The following is a 22216-nucleotide window of genomic DNA, read 5'->3' as shown; positions in this document are numbered from 1 at the left end:
CTGAAATATTATAACCTGGGAGTTAATAAGGTATTGTGATTGAGGATATGGGTCATTAGACTGCTTTTAATAACAAGAAACAGTAAATTTTGAATATTTAAATTCTAAATAATTGTTACTACTTCTCTAAAGATCTCAAATAATACGTTCTCTCAGGAAAATACCTGCATGCAGTTTCAGACATCAGTAAGTGTTCATGCTAATGACCCAACAAACTTATAGGAGAAACCAGCAGACTCAAAGAAGCAAATGTGAACGTTAGTACTGCGGCCGGTGTCCCCATTTTCACATAACTTGAGAAATTGTTTGTGAGTGTTGGCAGAAGAGTGCAGTGGCATTCTTTTGTAACTTCGTCATGCGTTCCTAGAGAATTGGGGATGGACCTCTGGAATAATCAGTGGTACATAGCAGGGATGCCCCCCGAAACAACTGGGAAGTGTCTCTGGCCAAAATACATTATGGGCAAGTCCAAATTCAAGCCGAAGATGAAATAGTCTGAAAGGACATACACACAGAGAAGACACCACCTAGGCAACAGGAATGAATTCTGCCCCCACCCCAAGATAAACAATAATAATGCCATCAGCATCTGTTGACTAACGAGACTGATAAAATAATCGCTCACACAACACTCTTTACTATCCTAATGGTCTATTAAACTAACAGCCGTTTGCAATTTTCAGCCACTAATATCATCATCAAGTTTGTCTGAAGTTTCAACACCATGTCAATCCCTAGGTAATAAAAGGAAATGCTTCACAGCAGGCTCCATGGTGACATTTCTAGGTTTTCCAGACTAAGTTGTTGTCACGATGTGATGACAATCAATGGAAAGATTAGACAGGAAAAGTATGTTCACACTTAGACCTCCATGCCTGTACTATGTTTTGATAGCAGCGTGGTAATTCATTAGAGCTAAGCTATGGAATCTACACTTGGTGTCCATTATTGGACTGATGGCTAAAGAACATGTTTGAGTCATAAGAAGAATCTCATCAAATTGTAGTAGCAAAAATGAATGAATCTAGAGGTCATTATGTCAGGTGAAAAGAAGCAAGACAAGTAAAGATAATACTATTCTCTCCCTCCTACACATGCATGTTAGTTATAAACAACTCACCTCAAAATGAGGAGCAATTATGATAGGCTGGGAAAGGGTATACAGAGAGATGATAAAGGATTAATTGGGGCTTCTCTGTGTAGACTTCAAGAATATATACATGTCACATTGAAATTCAATAACTTGTAAAATTAAAACTAAAACGCCGGCGGTGGTGGCAGCACGCCTTTATCCCAAAACTATCGGGAGGCAGAGGCAGCGGATCTCTGTGAGTTTCGAGACCAGCCTGGTCTAACAAGAGCTAGTTCCAGGACAGGCTCCAAAGCTACAGAGAAACCCTGTCTCGAAAAAACCAAAAAAAAAAAAAAAAATTAAACTAAAACTAAGCATTTTTAAATTTTGAACTAAACATACTATGAATTAGACAGTGAAGATCTTTAAACCAAATCTCGAGTATTGTTATTTGTTTACATAATTATCGGAAAGCCATATCCTAAGTACGTGTGTTGCATGGCAGAATGTAAGCTGACTTGACAACAGTATTTTAATGATTCTGTGCTACCAGAAAAACTTATTGATACTTTTCCCCCCAGAGCATCACTGACATTTTTTAGTATGAATTAGCATCTTTATATCATTAGACAGAAATAAGAATCTGTGAAAACAAAAATGGAGTGAGGCATAAACAGCATTTCATAATTAATCAAGAGAGGTACTTTGGCACCTTGTTTTAATAAAAAGCAAAACTGTGAAAATTACAAATGACTAGGCTGTTTATCCACACGCCATATATTCATACATAATGAGTCTCGTACGATAAGGGAAACCACCTATTCAGCAAGCCATTGAGTGCCCGTTTCATACCTGGCACTTTAATGGGTACTGAGAGGACACTTTAGAACCCCAGTTAAGGTCAGGTAAATTATTAAAGTGTGAAAACATTATAAACAACATATAGAGTATATATATGTGTTCTTTGACAGAAAATCCAATTCAAAAATTTTTTTCCTTACTGAAGTTTAGCTACATCATCATAAAGAATGCAATAATGGACTCTTTACAAGTCTATTGGCATTTTTACATGTAATACCGGTTACATTTCACAGGTATTATTATTTATCAAACTCACAAGAATTGGAACTAAGTATTTTCACCTGAAACATTTATTCTATGGTGTCATATTTTTGTGTCAGTAATACTAATTCGTGTTATTACATGTATTTTCTTTAGAGTGAGATGGCAGAGCTGGAGATAATCTTATTTTCTTTGGACACTGCATTTTGAATGTGACTGCTGTGATCTCATTGTATCCAGGGAGATTAGAGTCTAAAACTAGTTAGTAGTATGCTTTGCTAAGTTCTATCTGAAAGACCTTTATCATTACTCACAAGTGGAAATTGTGGTCTGTTGGATAATGTTGAAGACGTCAGCTGAGCTCATTCATGTGATTACAAAATGGCTGGGTGTCAGGAGCTACTTTTATTCATCTCAGATGGTCTGGCATCAAAAGTTTCTCTTGGCTTTCTCTGAAAAGCCTGAGGACAACAAATGTTTCATATAGCGGCAATGGTTTTCAAAGGAAATCTAAGAAGAAAGTCTAAACACAAGCCTAGTCATTTAAACCTATGTGATATCCGCTATTGTGAAGGCTGAAGGCGAGAGGATTGCAAGTCTAAGCTCAAGTATATAGCAGTGTAGTGAAATCCTATCTTAAAATAAAAAGTCCATGAGACTTGGGATACATCTCAGTGATGAACAGTTTGCCTACCATGAATGATGCGCCCAAGTTTCAATTCCAGGCCCTGGGGGAGAGTTGAAGAGAGTAGTACTCCACTTTAGGCTCCCTTAAACAAATCAGCTATGAGGCCACTGTTGCATGAGAGCAAATCCTGCTCATAATCTTAATGGTTAGAATTCAGGGGAGTCATTAATTATGGTTACCAACGAAAAGAATCTGTCAGAGCCCTAAAAAGATGAACACCATTTACCCTGTGCCACATGCACACATATGCCAAATTGTGGAAAAGTACCGAGGTGAAATACCTCTTAAATTTTCTCAGAGCAAATAGGGTACTGTCAGGACTGACTCACGTAAGAGGAATGGCATTTCTCTTCTGACTCACTGCATCTTCTTCTCCTCTGTAGTGCCGAAGGACTGGTTTGCCTTGTCCTTCAAGAACACTGCTTCTTTTATGCTCTGTCCACTTCTTTATGCATCTCAAAGACTAGAAGTTCTTGGTGTAGTTTTTATGTATCACATATCACTGTTAATATTCATTCTTGTGGTATACAGAGAGTATAAATGACAGGAAATTTGTAACTGCAATCACTTAATATTAAAGTTGGGTTCCCAGGGTCTCCGTGCTTCCTCTGAAAGGACAGAAAGCATGGATTTTCTAGAAGGAGCATCGGGGATATTTGCCAAAGGCTTTAGCGGATACAGTGCTGTCAAGTTTAAGCATGAGGCAAATGGGTAATTTGAAGACAAAGCACTTTAGAAAAAATAGTTTATCTTTTGTAACTGATTGAACACCATAACATCAGGAAAATTTTGTACTTTTCAAGAAGAGAACAGTCAACTGCGAAAAAGATGACAGCTTATTAGAAGATTAAAATAAATGGAGAGTCTAGAGACCAATTGATCTGAAACTGCAGGAATTATCCCAAACTAGTGAGAGATAGAGACAGAGTACATATCAGAGGTTATAGATCCTGAGTCCTCAACCTGAGGTCCACAGGGCTCACCTAAGACCATTAGGAACATGATTGTTTTACATTATGAGTCGTAACTAGAAAAATTACAGTTATGAAGTAGCAATGGAAATATTTTTTTGTTTTGAGGTTCACCACAATATGAGGAATTGAATTAAAAGCGTCACAACATTAGGAAGGTTGAGAACCACGGATAGATGGATGATAGATAAATAGATCGGGAGACAGGTAAGTAGACAGACAGAAGAGAGCGCGAACTGACAGTTTCATTTATGAAGAATCTCAAAGAAAGTTTTCTGAAGGCCAGGTAACAGAACAGGAGACATCACGCTGAAGAGTTCAAAACACAATCCAATACACCCGAATCTCGTTTGACTCAAGATTTTCTGACTGGATTCAGGTTTTTGCTTTGTGAACATCTATACTACTTCCACTATTTCAAATGGACAAACAAAAAGCCATCATGACTCATTTGCCCACTATCCAAATTCTTGTTTGTAGCAAACTGTTGTTCTGAAAATCATCAAAAAATCCACATTAATTTTAATATGTGACCATTCAAACTTGCATCTACAAAGTCCTGTTTATATTATACTACATTTTGCATATATCTATTAAACAATTTCTATTGTTTTAATTTTTCCTTCAAACAAAAATATTTATTCTAATTAAGATGCTAAAATAGGCAATTTTTGTGTCATAGAACATTGAATGAGTGCATGCTATTTATCCCTGAAAAATAAATCTTTTCATTCTGTCATATTCCCTATTGACTTAAATTTCCTCACAGAATGAGAATTTTCTTTCAATTTGCTCTTTCAATTTTGAACTTAGCTGTTTCTAGGAAAACATAGATAAATGGTTTATCATAGAATTCCAAATATGAAGACCATATACCTTGTTTTTCACTTAACGTTGACCTAGCCCTGATTACATCTTCCTCATTAGCAAACAAGCATGCTATTCATTTTAATAGGTGTATAATAGTGGGTTGTGTGAAGACATTATCATGCACTTTAGTAAATTATTTATTGAGCACTGGTGCCAAGTAAAACTAAAACAAGAATTGACATTTGTAAAATACAAATGTAAAGATTAGTTTCTCTGGAGGCAGATATTAGAGCTTCTCCTCCATGGTGTGTAAACCTTACACTTTGAAGACTGAGTGAGCCCCATCTTCTACTTTAATCATGTCTTTGACTGAAAGCCATTACTTTTTGTGTTTGTGTTTCATTTTAAGCAAGTATAGTATTCCTCCCTGTTAAAAATTAGAACATCAAATTCTCCACTAGACTCCCCACATAACAGAAAAGTATAATCATTTATCATGTACTTTAGGAGGGTATTCTTGTAATTTTCTGCCACTTTGAATTATGATTACTTGAGTAGCTTGTGTGTGCCTCATCCTCTTTGGCTGAACTGAAAATTCTAGAAGATTTTGATAAACAGAACTATCAAGAGACTTGCATATATTTGTTCTTAACAAATATGTGATCTATGAACGTATACGCAAAGACAATTAGACCATTGGTTCTCTTAAATAATAAGGTATATAGAACTCTAAGTTGTAGTTAAATGCTATAGTTCTGGCTCTAAATTATGAGTAAATATATATTTATTAATTATTCAAGCTCAGTAAAGATTTTGAATCATAAAATTGGCATAAAAATATATGGGTACTCTGAGTGAGAATTGTTGTGAGAATCAAGTAAAAACAGATTTTTCTTTTACATGAAAATTCTCAGCATTAAAATGAGGCAAAATGAAAGGTTATTATGTGCCATTGATGGAACCATTGCTTAGTGAACATTTGCAATGGGTAGATCCTGAGTTTGATGTTTATCACAGGCTCCAAAGTAAAGTGGGACATAATTTTTTCTATGAAAAACGAAAATCCAAAGAAATCCTAGCCTATACATTGTATTACTCAGAATTGCCAATATCAATGTTTCCCAAATAAACTATCAATTTAACAAATGACACTTCAAAGTTAGAGAAATGTCAGTTAATCTGGAAGCCTATTTTACATTTGTACTATGCTAAATATTATGAATAAAGGCCTATGCAGGTGGTGGTATGCTATTATGCTACTTGATAGCAAAGAAGTTTGTTATGTTCTAAATTAAACTGTCCAAACTCTTATGTAAACTCCCCAAAATAAATTCACTAATTTTCCCAATGAATTACCACCACATTTTGCAATGTTGGTTTGTGTTTCACTGATACATTGTCAAGATTTTTACAGTCTTCTGTTTTCTAAGTGCTTAAAGAAGCATTGTGCTGCCTTCCATTCCCAGGATGCATTTAAAATGGTTAATATGTGTACTTTGTTCCCATTAGAAATCTATTACAATAATTACTTGGAGATCACATAAGTCCTAATAGGTCAACACAAACATAGTGGCAACAACCTTAGACAAACAGATTGAAAAGTTGTGATATGTACACCCCATTTCAAGACACCTGTAGCAAAAATTTAATTCATGTTATCTTATAAATTGTGGCCTCAGGATTTCCCCTTTATTACTAATATTTCATACATGAAGCAATGAATTTCAAAATATTATGCATTATATTGAAAAATTAGAGTTCCAAAATAGATTCTACACAAGCATAAAACCAATTATCATTCTTGTATTATTAAAATTATGGGATTGACTAAGAATTCTATAAAGACAAATAATTTAAAGTTTACACTGTTTGATAATTCTTCATAACAGCATGCTAAGCTACATTCCTTACTGGGTATCTTTCTGTCTACTTCTCTTTGACTATAAAAACAAAAGAAAGGAATAATAGAATGTTAAATATGTGAGATACTAACTGAAGAGCCAGAAAAAAAAAACCCTTTAGAAATAATCATCATAAATAGCAGAATTTGAAATAGTACAATCCCTATTGAAAAACTTATCTTGCTCTTTAACAAGTGATAGACATATAAATGATTATAGTGTAAATATATGGTCCTTTTTATCATACTGGTGTTTTTGAGGCATCTCAAAACCTACACTGGTAAGAAATATTTTAAGCATGCAAAAAAAGATAATTTAACTGAGAGGTATTCCAAAGTATTGTGGCATACTTAATGTGTATAGAGGAAATCACGTACCTTCTGTGTGCACAGCTGAGACATAGGTCCAGTTATATCTCTTCACTATGTCCACCATGGCTCGTGGCCTGCTGGGCATCTGAAGGTACAACTCTCATGAAATACTTGAACAGAGTCTTGTCACTCAGATTCCATGCTGGTTGCAGAGTATGCATCTGAGGTATGTTTGAAAAGCTGGAGCAGATTCTGGACTTGAGATGGCCACAGAACTGGAGCCAGGCCCAATGACTCCCACTATGGGGTTTCTTGGAGCGGAAAGAAGAAGAGCCCATCCACACAGCGCACAAACCCTCGTCCCTCTTCTGAAGAGATGAGCGAGATCCCTTAGAAAACTCAATGCTTTGCTCCAGGGCCACAGCTGAATGCCAACAGGAAATCTCTTATCTCACAGCCAAGTGTGATGTTGGGCAAGAGATTGGGGTCTGAATTGATCCTTTCCAGGGTAATGCAGCATGGCCTGCCTCACTCTCTGGATGCCGTACTGCTCACGGACATGCACCACATTTCCTCTCATGAACGTTGTCCACAGTTGGGTTGGTGGTGGACAGAGAAGAGAGCTCCAATAATGATGTCACCTGGCATGTAGCCACCACCCTCCTCTCGCTGGACTGTGCACTCCCTCTGACAATCTTCTTTCAAAAGTAGGGACTGACGATCAACAGAAGGACCATTTTAGGGAAGGAATTCAAGCTAATAAGACATCTTGGTGAAATAATTCAGATTTCCAATAGGTGTAATCAATGACACCACTGGTATTGAGTGGCACATTGATGGAATCCAGCAGCAATTTAGACAGTAAACTCTAAAAGTACACAAGGGTCCTCAGATAGCATCTAGTTAAATGCATCCATAGGACCATGATCTTCATTACCTACCTGAAAAAAAATAATGAGAAACATGAGTTTTAACAGAATAAATACTAGTTCAGGTACACTGTGAACTCCATAATAATGGAAAAAACAGGGGAGTTGATTTATAGATCAAAAACTACTGAACTGGAAAATGTGAGGATTTGATATGTGGTGTGTGTGTGTGGTGTGTGTGTGTGTGTGTGTGTTCTGTTTTGTCTCGTATCAGTTTCTTGGTTTTGACATCTTTATATTAATACTTTCCTTTTGTTCATCTGAAATACAGAAAACCAATGGGATTACCAGCAAGACAGGACATATGAAAAACAGCATCTTATTATTCAAATGACTCTATGAACTAAAATATTCTGAAAACACTGGCCCTTAAATACTTTTGAAGATTGGTGAATGATCTCTGGGTATACAATTGTATCCAGTTTTGATTTTTATTTAAAACATGAATCAGATCTTAAATCTTTCCAAATCTCACTATTGAACATGTGCTAACTGTTCATGTGTAAAGCGTGTTCATTAGAGGGGTTTAGATGTGACTCAGTGGTAGAGTGCTTGAGTAGTCTATATAAGACTCTAAATTCATCCCTATCATTATCCCACAGCCAACTAAACAAAACATTAAAATTATGTATAATTTTCCTCACTTGATGCAGTGTAAAGTATAGTTGAATAAGGGAGTCTGTGATATACAAGCACTTTGTACATTTACTATTAATATGTAATATATATATCAAGGATGAGTGAGGAGAAGGTTTGAATATTACAAAGCAAAGGGCTATAGTCAAGTAGGAATAACAGGCATTCAAGTTTAGGGGAAATAATTTACAAATTTTAATATTAAGAACTAAGGCTGGGCGGTGGTGGCGCACGCCTTTAATCCCAGCACTCGGGAGGCAGAGGCAGGCAGATCTCTGTGAGTTCGAGGCCAGCTTGGTCTACAAGAGCTAGTTCCAGGACAGGCTCTAAAAAAGCTGCAGAGAAACCCTGTCTCGAAAAACCAAAAAAAAAAAAAAAAAAAAAAACTAAGAATAACATTCTTAACATCACAGAACAAAAAGTATCCAGTTTAATAAATTTTATAATGTGCTAGACTGGCCCTAAGGTCATCAACAAAAAATAAAATATTTTCAAATATTTTAAATTGACCAGAGCTATATGTATTCCCAACAGAATTTCTTTTGTTACTGAGGTTCAAATGAAATTCTGTGTTCGATGGTGAAGACAGTTTTCTGATGTTCTGCATGGTCCTCCAGGAGACTTTTCAAAGCTGTTTTGGAGTCTTACAGATAAATTCATAGTATCAGTTCAATATCTCTGGTCTAGAAAATAAAAAAAAAATTTACAGTGCTGTGGCTCAACCTCTTTGTCCAAAGAGAAAACCTTCGTGTTGTTATCACCATAGTAAAGTATCCCAGTATGAACTCCTAGGATGAGAAAAATTCACCCCAAGTTTCCAACAACACATTCTACACTAATGTGAAAAAAAAAAACAGATTAATGGTTGTTTTGTTAATTAGACTATGTATGTAATCAATTTACCTTAAATGGTACCATCATCGCCAACCAGAATCTTAAATTATATGAGAGTGATTAATACCCAAGGACTATATTTTCAACACAGGTGATATGCCTTTAAGAATTTATGTCATTATCGTTCCTCTTTTAGAATAATGATGGTCTTAAACTTTATCAGATTTTCAAAAAACTCTAGTTTGTACACATATGACTATAACTTGAAATACATTTCTAACCACACCTACTCGTATTACATTGTTTCCTTCAACTGTTTCCAAAGCAACAGAGAAAGAACCCTTTCAATAATATCAAACACTAAAATTAAGTTTTCTCACAATAGCTACATGTTACAGAATAATGAGGTATTTATACAAATGTGTGTGTCTCATGTGTATCATATTTTTTAGACCAAAGTAAAGGGAACAAAACTTAGATTTTTTTTTTTTTTTGGTTTTTTCGAGACAGGGTTTCTCTGCAGCTTAGAGCCTGTCCTGGAACTAGCTCTTGTAGACCAGGCTGGTCTCGAACTCACAGAGATCCGCCTGCCTCTGGCCTCCCGAGTGCTGGGATTAAAGGCGTGCGCCACCACCGCCCGGCTTAGATTTTTTTTTTCATTGAGAAATTGCTTCGGGGGACACACCTCTCAAGATGTCTGTTCACGTCTCTAAGTTCAAAGGCATGTGATCTGTGCTGATGTTTATTGTCATTAAATGGAGAATAAAAAAGCCATGATAAAACATGGCTTGCTTTTATTCAAGATTATAAGGCTTCATGGTCCTACCAGAACTGGAGTCTGTGTTTGTATCCATGACCTGTGGAGCCACAAAAGGTCACAAGGATGCCTGGGGTCTAGGCAACAATCTGTGGCCATGTTGGTGCCCAGGGGCCATGCTATTCCAAGGCCATGTAGATCTGAATGGTCTTCGCTGCCACCTGGGCCAATGATGTTATCCGGGCCAGGGCTGCTGTTGAGGGCTATGGTGGGTCTATGGCCCTACTGCAGCCAGTCTATGTTGATGTCTGTGGCTACTGATATTATCAAATACAATGTTAGCCCAGGATCTAGGCCACAAAATAGGGCCATGTTGGTGTCTGAGGGCCACACTCACATGGGTGTGATGCCAATCTGAGTGGCCTGCACTGCCACATGAGGCCATGTTGACATCCATTCTCAGGCTGCTATCAAGGTCTATATCTGGTTCCATGGTCCTAGCATAGCCAGGTTCTATGTTGATGTCCGTGCCCCATGGTACCATAAAAAAGCTACATAGATGCCTGGAATCTAGGCTGCAACCTATGCCTATGTTGTTGACTGAGGGCCATACCACCACAGATTATTCTGATTTGGGTAGCCTGTGGCTCTAAACAGGGCCATGATGTTATCTGAGCCAGGGTCTGTGTTGATGCCCATTGCTCCTGTTGTTATGGGGTATTCAGCAGATGTCCAGGATAAGGACAGCCAACTGAGACCATGTTGGTGTCCAAGGGCCTTGCTGCCATCAGCGCCATGCTGATCTGGGTGGCCTGTTTTTCCACCAGAGCCATGGTGACATCCTATCTCAAGCTTCTGCCAAGGGCATGTCTGAGCCCATGTTCCTTCTGCAGCTGGGATCGGTGATGGTATCTATGGCACATGATAGCACAGGGGGTAATAGGAAACATGCATGCTAAAATCCGAGGGCAATGCTGAGTCACTCTGTCCCTCACTGGTCCTGTGAATGCTGACCTTGCCCTTTGATGGACATTGCTGCAAGAGAGCTGGCCCTGCCCCACATGGACAAGCTGGCCACTGCACTCAGAAAAGATGGTCCCAGCCTTCACCATAGATGTGGGAGAGTTGGTCCTGATAATATGGGCCTGGGGGAGCTCGTTCTAGCCCCACTTAAGAGGGTGGTTCCAGTTGTCAGGACGGAACAATTCAGCCTTGAATTGGCCCAGCCTAACATCTACCCAGTCTATAACATGCCAGAGTGAGTTACCAGACTGGTCCTGTGGAATGTTACCCAAAGTATCTCCTTGACTTGGGGCAGCAGCAGGATATCCCAGAGGAGTTTTTGTGAAGGTCCAGTGATGATGGTGTGAGCCAGACCTGTTAATGACTCATTACAATGAACATTTTGTAGGTCAGGCTGAATGGACAAAAGGTTATACTGCAGGACACAACACGGCTTCCAAAGCCACTAGAATGAATGAGAGGCATTGGAAAGACAAAAGAATGAGGTTTGTTTGTTTGTTTGTTTCTTTGTTTTGTTTCTAATTAATTTTGGGGAGCAAAATAATTGAGGAGAAGATATGGAGGGACTGGGAAATTAGCAAGATTGGAGGGCATGATGAAAAATTCTCAAAGAATTGTGTTTAAAAAACTAATATAAGGCTAGAAATGACCTATCAACAATATGAAACTGAGCATTCAATCCAATGTTAGCGAGTTGTTTTAGCAAAGCCATATATAATAAAATATGGTATACATACTTAAGTATTAAGTACTACGGCCACCATTTCATATGTCAAATTAATTTTATGACTTCTCAAACAATTTTTAGCTACTAGGTGGGAGATATGTGAAAATTTTGTGCAATGATGCACATTAATAGTTTTCATTGTCTTTCTTGAAGCACTTATTACAACCCAATCTCTGACTTGTATGTATTATTGTTACACCTCTCTTGCAACTGAATGTTTGCAATATAATGGTATACATTCTTCTGATACTCACAGACTTACTTTACTAGTCAATACTCCGCAATGACACCCATGGACACTTAATGAGTACAATGAAAGTTAACAAGAGAAAAGAAAAGATGTTCATGTAGAAAGACAACTAGGACCTAAAGACCGGGAGAGATGGCATCGTGGCATTAGCTTGTCAGGCTAAAGAAGAGGCAGGCTATGTTGGATCGCCTAGTGTTTAATGTGAATTGCCACTAAATGCTACCCTGAAGTTGTGAGTAAATGACAGGCAAAATTCAAGTTTAGGAGCATGCGGCTAGAAGGATATTCTGGCTAACAGATCCAAGCAGTCTCATTAGAAGATTCATAGTAATCTAGGTGGCATAACAGAGGCTCAGTCATGACCGATAACAATAAAAATAGAAAGAAGTAGACACAGTTAGATATAACTTCCAAGAAAACTCCTCTGGGTATGCTGATGAATTAGATATGAGTAGAGATCGAAGAAGGTGGACCTGCTCCTGAAATCCTATCTATGAAATTACCTTATTTTGATACAGTTACTATAGATGAGATAGACAGTTAAGTGAGCAGGTGAGTAGCAGAAGAAAAATAACTATTTTCTTCTGAATAGTTTACATTTGAGACGCTTTTGATGTGTCCAGGAACAGGTGTCAAGTAGAAAATGGATGTGAGACTTTGAAGATAGTTTTAGTTTGAGACGTAAATGCAGAGCAACCAGTATCTAAAATCTGGAATGCATGAAACCATCTGAAGAGCAAATATAAACCTATCATCAAAAGTGGAGCTAAGAAGTGCTCCCCCTAAGATCAGATTTCAGAGGGAAAAAAGCAATGAAAAGAAACAACCTATAGAGTCAGAGACAAAGAGCAAGTGATATCAAGGAACACAGGATGGTCCCAGCACGATATATCCAGAGGCATATCCAAGGTCAGTACTATGTATCCAGAGAATTATCCAGGTCTTCTACATTGCACTAGGAAAAATATCTGGCTTTATTGAAAATGTTTATTATATACATTTTGATAATATTTGATTCAAATAGTTATATCTATGAATGTGTGTACATTGTTGATTGTATCAACAAACTTTATTTAAAATCTAAGACTTTCGTAAAAACTATTTCATTTTGTCTATTTCACAAATATATATTATATATGAGCTTGATAAGTTAAAGACTAGCCAATAACTTCTAAAATGGTAAAGAACAATTGTTTATTTCTGATAACTCTAAAAATATACTTTCTTATCATCTTCTGTTGCCTTATTACCCATTCTTGTAAAAGCTATACTAACAAAGGCCATGAGAATGAGAGGGATCATACAGATACATCTTAAATGTTCTAATGTTGCAAAAACTCTTAGAGTTGCTTTGTAATTTAAAGAGTGAAAAGCCCTCCAGCAAGTGGGGGGATGATGATTCAGTAAAGAGAAGTGATAGATGTGTATAAAGTATTGACTATTACAAGAAAATGCATACACATATGTGATGTGTGTATTGTCTGGATTAGACTTAACTATCACCATTATACAGTATCGAATCATCTGATGGACTTGTAACTGAGGGGTTACCTTGATTAGAATGCCCTATGTCCACGCTTTCAAGGGAATGTCTGATTAATGATTAGCGTGGGAAGGTTAGTTACACTGCGAATGATACTATCATTAGGCAGATGGTCCAGGTAAGTTTGAGAAAACTAGCTAAGTATAAGCCAAGACAATAGTCATAAGGCCTGCTAGCAAGCTGAATTCTTTCATGATTGCTCATTCTAGGTTACTTCCTTGAGTTCTTGCCTTGATTACGTTAATGATAGTGATCTGGAACTGTGAGCCAAATAGATGTTTTACCTCTAAATAGGTCTTGGTCTTGGTTTCCATTACAGCAACAGAAGTGTCGTATCCATTTTATGATGCCAGATGCCTAGAAATTATGGTTAGGATAAGTTACTGGAGCTAGGGGGTGTCTTTGTGGGTAAAAATCTCCTTTCTTTGCAAGCCTAAGGACTTGCAGTCAATCCCTAGTGCTCATAAAAATCTAGGCACAGACTCTCACATGCCTGAAACTTCAGGAGGACAGATACAGGAAGATGTCTGGGATACCAGCTGAGCTCCAGATCCAGTAAGAGATCTTTTCCAAGGGAATGGGAATAGGACACCTGATGACCTTCTCTGGCCTCCATTCTGGGCCCTGCATACATGGTTAGGACCGCTCCCCTGACATAAAGATTTATACTTTAGAAACTTAGAAGAAATGTATTTTAGCTCAAATTATTATAAGGCTGCACAAAAAGATTATCCTTTATGCTTATAAAGTACTAGAAACTAATAGTGGGTAAATTGCCAATAGCCAAGTAGAGAGCATATCACATATATCAATATCACTTATTTGGTCAATAACTAGTTACTGAGTGGCTTACTTTGGACCAAACATTCTGCTATACCCTGAGAGCTCCATTTTGGATAGAGTAAGTTCATTGTCTCGTGGAGCCTCCACTAAACTAACAGAAGGAGGAGTTGTTAGATGATAAACAAGATAAATTGATGAAAGTCTTTATGCTACAGAGTACTGAACCCAAAAGAAGCATAAAAACACAGGACAATAGAGGGAGACATGAAGTAACAAATGTGATAATGTTAAATAATGCTGACAATAATATAAATTTATAATATAATATTCAACTAATATGTAATTAAGCAAAGGATTAGTCAGAAAAAACATTTAGAAAAAGTACATCCCAGATAAGGGTTAAAGCAAATATCAAGTGTCAGAGACAATATTTGGTTTAGTGTCTTGGAGAATACTAAAGAACCAGTGTATGTGCTGTGAACTGAGAGAGATGCAGAGGCCAGTCTGTGAGGTTCTGTGATCATGTTAAGCCTGTTTAGACTTGAAAAATGCCATGATTTTAACACTGTATGGAAATGTTTTTCTAAAATGGTTCTCAACAAAGAAGGGTTACAGTCTGCCTTACATTTGATCAAGAGAAAGACCACAAAGGTGGGGGGAACAAGGAAGAATCTATGGAACACAATCAGATGGTAGTGGCTGGGTGGTAGATACAGCATCTACAGAGACGAGGCCACAGGAGAGATTCTGTGTGTATTTGGAAGGTAAAATGAAAGAGTTTGCTGTCAGATGACTTAAGATAAGAAGGCAAGGTTTCAGGGAGAATGAGGGAGCTGAGGATTTCAGCCTGGGCACCTGCAGCCTAGTTTCCTCATTGAGTTGGATGAGCACAGCCAGCACATTTGGTGGATACAAAAGAGGCTGTGTTTCATATACTTACTCAAATTCATGAACATAAAGAAGCAGATAAAGAAGCTGGATATACAAGGCTAAGTTTCTCCAGAGAGGTCTTATTTGTTGATAAAAATTTGGGAGGCATCAGCGTAAGGATGTCCTTTTTTTGTAAACCAAGAATCTGGATGAAATTACCTAGGAAGCAGAAAAGCAAAAATGTAGTTACACAAGCTGCATTCCAAGGGATTCCAAAGGTCCAAATATCTAGAGAAGAAGACAAACTAGAAAGGAGGCTGAACAGTATTAGGATCAGAAACCTTCTCACTTCAAGCTTGTGTTTTTGGTGTGGAGAGTTATATAGCACAATACATCGTACTGGAAAGAAAGAAAAAAACATGCATGATAGCAGAGACTAATTTCTAAATTTCCAATTATATTGGTATGGTTAGAATAGTTTAAGGTTGAAGATTACAAAGCCCTCCTAAATTACTGCTGGAGTCTCTTTGGTGACTTGAACTCCCACCCACCCAACCTCGGCCACCTGCTCCTCCTTAGGAGTTGACTAATCAAGTTAAATTTGTTCTTGTCTACTTTCTTCCAATGGCTTTGTTCATATGGGTTGTGTCCTTATATTTGATTTGTTACAATGACATTCTTCACAGAGTTGAGAGTATAGGCTTAGAATCCAGGAGAATCAGGTGTGAATCTTGGAATTATGCTTTGTTGGCTGTGACCTTTGGGCCAGCTGGTGTTGCTGAGACTTACACACTTATTAACAATGGCATAAGATATTTCCCCATATCCATGTGTTCTAAGAAAGATCAAATGAAATATTTCAAAATACTTCCTTTCCAAAATCTAAGATCTCTTGCTTCTTTGTGCTTCCAATGGCCTCTGAGCACAGGTGGAAGACTTTTTTCCCAAACTTTTTTTCTCCCCAGCCACTTTTCATGCTTTTCTTATATTATTTAATCCTAATATAATGTGGTAGCTTCTTATACAGCTTTGCAGTTACAACAGATTTAAAAACTATAAAGGGATGGATATGTGCTACCCTGAGCATAATTCGATACAATTCTTGCATAGAATTAAATGTTTGATAAATCCTAAATGTGTAAAATATATTTGACTACCTGGCCGAGATTCCATGATAACCTCTCCTCCTTACTGAGAAGTATATCACAGTCACCACTTCTGCCCTGTAGGCTTAGCCATCACAAGACCTCAAAACTGAGAATCAGCCTGGAGAAATGAGCAGAGAGCCTTGAATATTCCCCTCATGTTTTCAACAAATTAAGTAAGACGGTATCCTATAACTAGAGAGTGTCCTGCATATGATTCCACACTATTGAGACCCATGGATATTAAATAATAAATACTAGCCTGGGATCAGAGTGTAACAAAAATTTAACTTTGATCATTTTATACAGTTTATTCCTTATAATGTTCCAAGTAAACAACATTAATTATATATGTTAATATACTATTGGTATTAAGTCCTTTCCCTGATATATTTTGTTCTGTGTTATACAGTGTATTTAAAATGTCTTGCTATAATAGGTCTTTTGATGATGGTGACAAAGTTTATAATAATATAAATACACATATGGGGCAGGGTATGTTGTTCAGTGGTATAACTCTTGCCTGACATGAAAATCTCCTATCTAATGGGAAACACTGACAAAAAATATTTACATAGAGAGAGATCTTCCCAGGTGGAAGGCACCTTGCTTAGTTTTCTGACTTTTAAATATTATTCAGTTGTAGAATAACCGACATTGTAAATAACAGGCAGACATTTTTGTTATGGTAGATCTGATGCTCAGCGGTATATAGTTCTTTGTCCATGCCTTGAGAGCATGTTAGTAGCAGAGTCCTGGTTTACATTTAGAACATCTGTTTCTTTGAGTGTGTAGAGCTGGGAGTTGTATGTGTGAATGCGTGTATGGGAGCGGTATCCCCATAAATACCTTTGTGGAAGCCAGAGGCTGAAAACAGACTGTCTTCCTCAATCTCTCTTCTTCATGTACTTTTATTGGGGGAGGAAAAAGGGTCCCTCCCTGAACTTGGGGATGAATCATGATTTCTGAGAGACCGACTGGATAGTGAGTCCCTGGGATCTCCTTGTCCCTGATCACCAGTGCTGGAGTGACAGAATGACATGTAGGAATCACTACACTAGGCTTTTGCTGTTAGTTCTAGAGATCCAGTCTCAGCACATAATTCACTGTCTGTATGTTTTAAATAATCAAAGAGTTATCAACAAATAAATCATAAAATAGTAACTGATGATCCTCATTTCATACAAACTAAAACACATCATCTCAAACCAAGATGATGATGATGATGATGATGATGATGGTGGTGGTGGTGGTGGTGGTGGTGGTGTGTGTGTGTGTGTGTGTGTGTGTGTGTTTGTGTGTGTGTTTGTGTGTGTGTGTGTTGTAGCTTCTGGTCTGTAAGGGTAGTAACTTGATGATAAACAAAGGTCCTTGCTATGGATAATGGGAAGGTATTACCTCATCCAATGACCAAAATGATTTTAAAACAGTGTAGGCCTAAATTCTAATAAATTTGGAGATCTTTATCATTCAAAATGGATATGGATAGTTTCATTTATACGGTGTGTTTGTTCAACATGGCAATATCAGAAGCAATCAAGTGCTTTAATCCACCTTTACATTTGTGAATTCATTGTCCATCATAGAAAGCATAGACACATATTTAATATGTAAACATGCAATTTGTCTCAAGTAACTATGCAGTCTTATATCCTATATGAATATAGAAAAGGAGAAATTGGTGGGTAGAACTTGCTATAAATGGCAAATGGCAATGTAATCAGACTCGTAGCTCACATTGTCTTTTATTTCAACAATCTTCTCACTGCCCAACCATCTTTCTGGCACAGATGTCTCTTATATAACTTAATCCTCACAAAAGCAAATCACATAGCTCAGGATGTCAACGCTAACAAGATTCCTTCTGCACGAGCCATAGCCTCATCACAATCAGGGTGTCAATATTGCATGTGCTCTGTTTGCCTTCGATACATTTTTTTTAAAGAAACACTGCATACGTAGATAAGAAGTACTCGAAGTATAGATATTGAGACCCATGCAATGTGGAAAAGCTCTGCTGTCATCCATATCTGAAGCAATACATCTGTGACCTTGTAAACAAGAGAGAACAGCATCCTCTTGTTTACTGAAGACAAAGAATGGGCCAGTTTTATCTCCCACAGCCATAAATGGCACTACAAAAAGATGAAATCTGCATGTTTATGCATAAGCTAAAAAGTGTTAGCCATAGACGGGAACTCACTAAATCATTGCAAATCATTTAAACAAGTGGTTTAGGAGTCCACGAAGACCTGAAACAGCCTTTTGCAACAAAGCAATAAAAATATTAATAACACAGTCCACCATTTCTAACTGGTCTCAATTTTATTATCAAGCAGCAATTTTAAGCTTTAACCATTTCATTGTTCCCAGACGCTTTCTAAATATTTATGGCATATCTCTAAGGACTGTAAAGAAATATTGTTTCTGCTAAAACAAAACCCAATCAAAGGATGCTTAGAAAAATACTTTGCATTTTTATAATTTGATCTATATTTATTTACTAATTGCTAATATTTATTGCTTATATGGAAACATTCTATTTCATTTACGCCTTGCAAAATCTCTAGAAGGTATTATGATTACTAGCTACATTAATACATTTTGGTGTGGAAATTTATAGGCAAAATGTTCTTCAGGTTTCATACCTATGAAAAATAATAGTCAGAAAACAAACACAACTGACTCTGGGCCCATGCTTTTTACAATGAAGTAGCAGTGCCCTGTGAAGGACCTCTTTGTTTGATTGGTTTAGAGTTCACATGTTGACAGCACACCATTCTAGAGGTTGAGCTGTCCATTAAATGTTTGCCTTAATCCAGCCATTAAAAACTACCATTAACAAATCAAATTAGGTAATTTTGCTTACCTGAATCCTTTATATCACATGTCTTAACCACCATGCTACTGTCACTTGTGAATATTGTCGCAGCAGGATAATGTCTTAGCCATTGGAGGATATTTATACAGTATCACTGTTATCTCTGCTACTGAAGGCCAAAGGGACTGGTAACACAATATTTTATTTGTGAAGCCAGATATCTTCCTAGACATCTCTCGAATGCCCTTGGTGGGTGAGAATCGCTTCCAGTTGAAAAACAGAATCACGAGAAAGTCCTCAAAATAATGGTCCACATCAAGTAACAAAAAGTGAAGCTAAGGACAAGACATCAGGATTCTCTCTCTGAAACTGCAATGATATCAAAGGAGTTACCACAGTGTGCCTTTCTCACTTTGATGTGTACCTCTATATGATCTTGTTTGCCAAGGCTTGTATTTCCATTGTAGAAACACAATCTCATCTGAGATACTGTGAGGTCTTCTTTTACATTCCCTACGCAATGATTGTGAGATCCACAGATATACAATAAAGAATGTGAGAATAGCCTAGGATACATTTGCAATTTCAGGGTCTGCTGCATCCTATTTGTAGAATTCAAAATAACGTGAGCAGAATAGTAAATGCTGTTTATATAGTATTTTACAATATGTTCATTTGAAAATCATATTTAACTGATTTTTAAAAAAAGAATCTGTAATAATGTATTATATACTAACCCCTAAAGAATTAAGTTACATTAAGACATATTGGTCTATAACTTGTTTTGATTTTTATCAACTAAAATGATGGGTATTTTATAGTCATGTTGCCCACTAGTGCCATTGCAATTATAATATTTTTATACTTTTTTGAAAAAAAAACTTAGCCTCAAAAGTTTAATATCTGTTGACCTACACCCCAATGCTACTGCGACAAGTAACCATTAAAGAAATCTTCTAGAACTGACATTTTATAATGACAGCAAATCATGTCTACTTAAAATATGTCTTTTTGCTTCTGCATCTTCATTTTTCACTTTCTTGAACAGTTTGGCTAAAAAAAGAAGATATATTGAAACTGCAATTATGTACCATTTTGATTTCTGATTATCTCCTAAAATTTCCATGTCTAATTTTAAATATTCTTGAATGTTTGAGAAAAAATATTTGCACACTCCCTATGGAAGAGAGAATGTGGTGCTGACTCAGATTAGTAGAATGGAAAAAGAAACCTACATCTATATATCCCAGTTAAAAGATAACTTATGTCAAAAGCTAGAACTTGGGAGTCAAACATCTGTTGGGTTTTTATCCATCTGCTTTGTCATGGTCTGAGCAGTGAAATATCAACATTAACTAGGACCCTCTCTTTATCATATGTGGTTTTTCTCAAAGAAAATAAAATAATAAAATCCACCGTCAAGAAAATTAGTAACATGAGAATGCAAACCGAATTTTATATCCAAATCCTGAAGTCAATAGACAGGCATAATTTATACATTTGCATACTCTGGACACATATCAGGCAAGTTACTTGATTTTAACAACATATTTCTCATACTCAGTTAGCAATATAAATCACCATTTAAACTTCCCCCAAAATTACAATAAGGAAACTTGTGGTATCATTTATAAATATATAGAGAGACATTATATATGTGTGTATATGTTTGTGTGGATATATGTATATACATGTATATGTGTATATATTTATACATGTTTATACTCACACCTATATACGTGTATAAACAAATACCCAATTTTTCTCATATATATATATATATATATATATATATATATATATATATATATATATATGAAGCCTATATTAAACATATATGATTTAATTCTGTTTCAAAATTCAGTTAGGTACTCAAAAAAAGATAAGATCCACATTCAAGCAGTCTGTTGAAGAATCTTCATTACCAAATACACTGCAAACCTCAACACACTGGGAACCATCATGAAAGGTTCCTCCAAAATAGATGACCTGCAGACTCATTTTATGACAAAAGGGTTTATTTCATAATATCTCTCCCCCCTCACATGAAAGTCTGTATGTATTGTTGGGGTTGGTTTTGTCTTTGTACCCCTTTTCATATTCTGACATTGAAAGATAAACCAGTTTTCAAACAACACAATAAACAAAAACAGTATTTTGTATAACTTATTTGATGATGAACTAATATAACAATTTAATACTTGATATGATGCCTAATGTGCTCAACAATATTATTTAACCTGGCAAGCATTAGTCTACAACCATAACTTTTAATTGGAAGGTCTATAGACAAACACATAAATGTATTTACATATTGTGTTGTGTCTGTGGTCTATGGGTGTAAATTTAAAACAATATTATTAAGCATTAAAACGTATTCATTTCTCTTCTGCATTAGTTGAAAGCAATGAAAACAAGCCTATGATATGTCATTTTATTTAAAATACTTTTATTTGAATGAGACATGGGAATACTAAGAAGGTACTATTTGATTATAAAGAGTTGGAATTCAAAATTAAATGTCCCTTTTCTTGGGTCGTGTGAATATGAAAATAGAAACAACAATTTCATGTCTTATAATCTCAATTACTAACAGAAACACAGATGCCCTAGGATGGGGATTAATATTTCCAAACACATAATTCCAAATCAAGGAATCTTTTGCTTCTATGTAATGCAGTGTCAGGATCCCAAGATCCCAAGCAAATCTACTTTACCTTAGCAAGCCACATATACTGACCCTACATATATACATATATGTGTATGTGTGTGTATGTGTGTGTGTATCAAGAGTCCTCATTTTTTTTCATAAAGTTGGATTAAGTTGAATGTATTTAAGTAATATAAACAGAAATTACATAAAATAAAAGTCAAAGTCCATGTGGCTAATCCAATAGCAAAAATATATAAAGGAGTATGTCTCATTTTTCCATGAATTTAGCAAACCTTGGATAAAACATGCATACATATTTTACTCAAAATAATACAATTAAGTACATTTTTACAATTTATTTAATGTCATCATTTTAATTTGTAGTGCTGTCTTCTTTTTATTAAGCATTTGACTTTTCTTTTGCTTTTGT

At 36.4% G+C, this 22216-nt stretch overlaps 1 protein-coding gene across 1 annotated transcript in view; it reads right to left on the bottom strand.

Annotated features, from left to right (window-relative positions):
• Grm5 (glutamate metabotropic receptor 5) overlaps positions 1-7552 on the bottom strand; it is a 370074-nt gene extending 362522 nt beyond the window's left edge. Inside the window, 12 exon segments of the mRNA XM_038314030.1 lie at positions 6882-6945; positions 6947-7009; positions 7011-7076; positions 7078-7122; positions 7124-7148; positions 7150-7199; positions 7202-7255; positions 7257-7325; positions 7327-7374; positions 7376-7414; positions 7416-7465; positions 7468-7552. Of these exon segments, the coding sequence (XP_038169958.1) occupies positions 6882-6945; positions 6947-7009; positions 7011-7076; positions 7078-7122; positions 7124-7148; positions 7150-7199; positions 7202-7255; positions 7257-7325; positions 7327-7374; positions 7376-7414; positions 7416-7465; positions 7468-7552 (658 nt within the window).
• Positions 7553-22216: the final 14664 nt, after the last annotated feature.

The sequence above is a fragment of the Arvicola amphibius genome, chromosome 12 (assembly GCF_903992535.2).
Source record: "Arvicola amphibius chromosome 12, mArvAmp1.2, whole genome shotgun sequence".
Lineage (NCBI taxonomy): Eukaryota > Metazoa > Chordata > Mammalia > Rodentia > Cricetidae > Arvicola > Arvicola amphibius.
The sequence above is the reverse complement of the archived record's forward strand: the minus strand, read 5'-3'. Positions and strand labels throughout refer to the sequence as shown.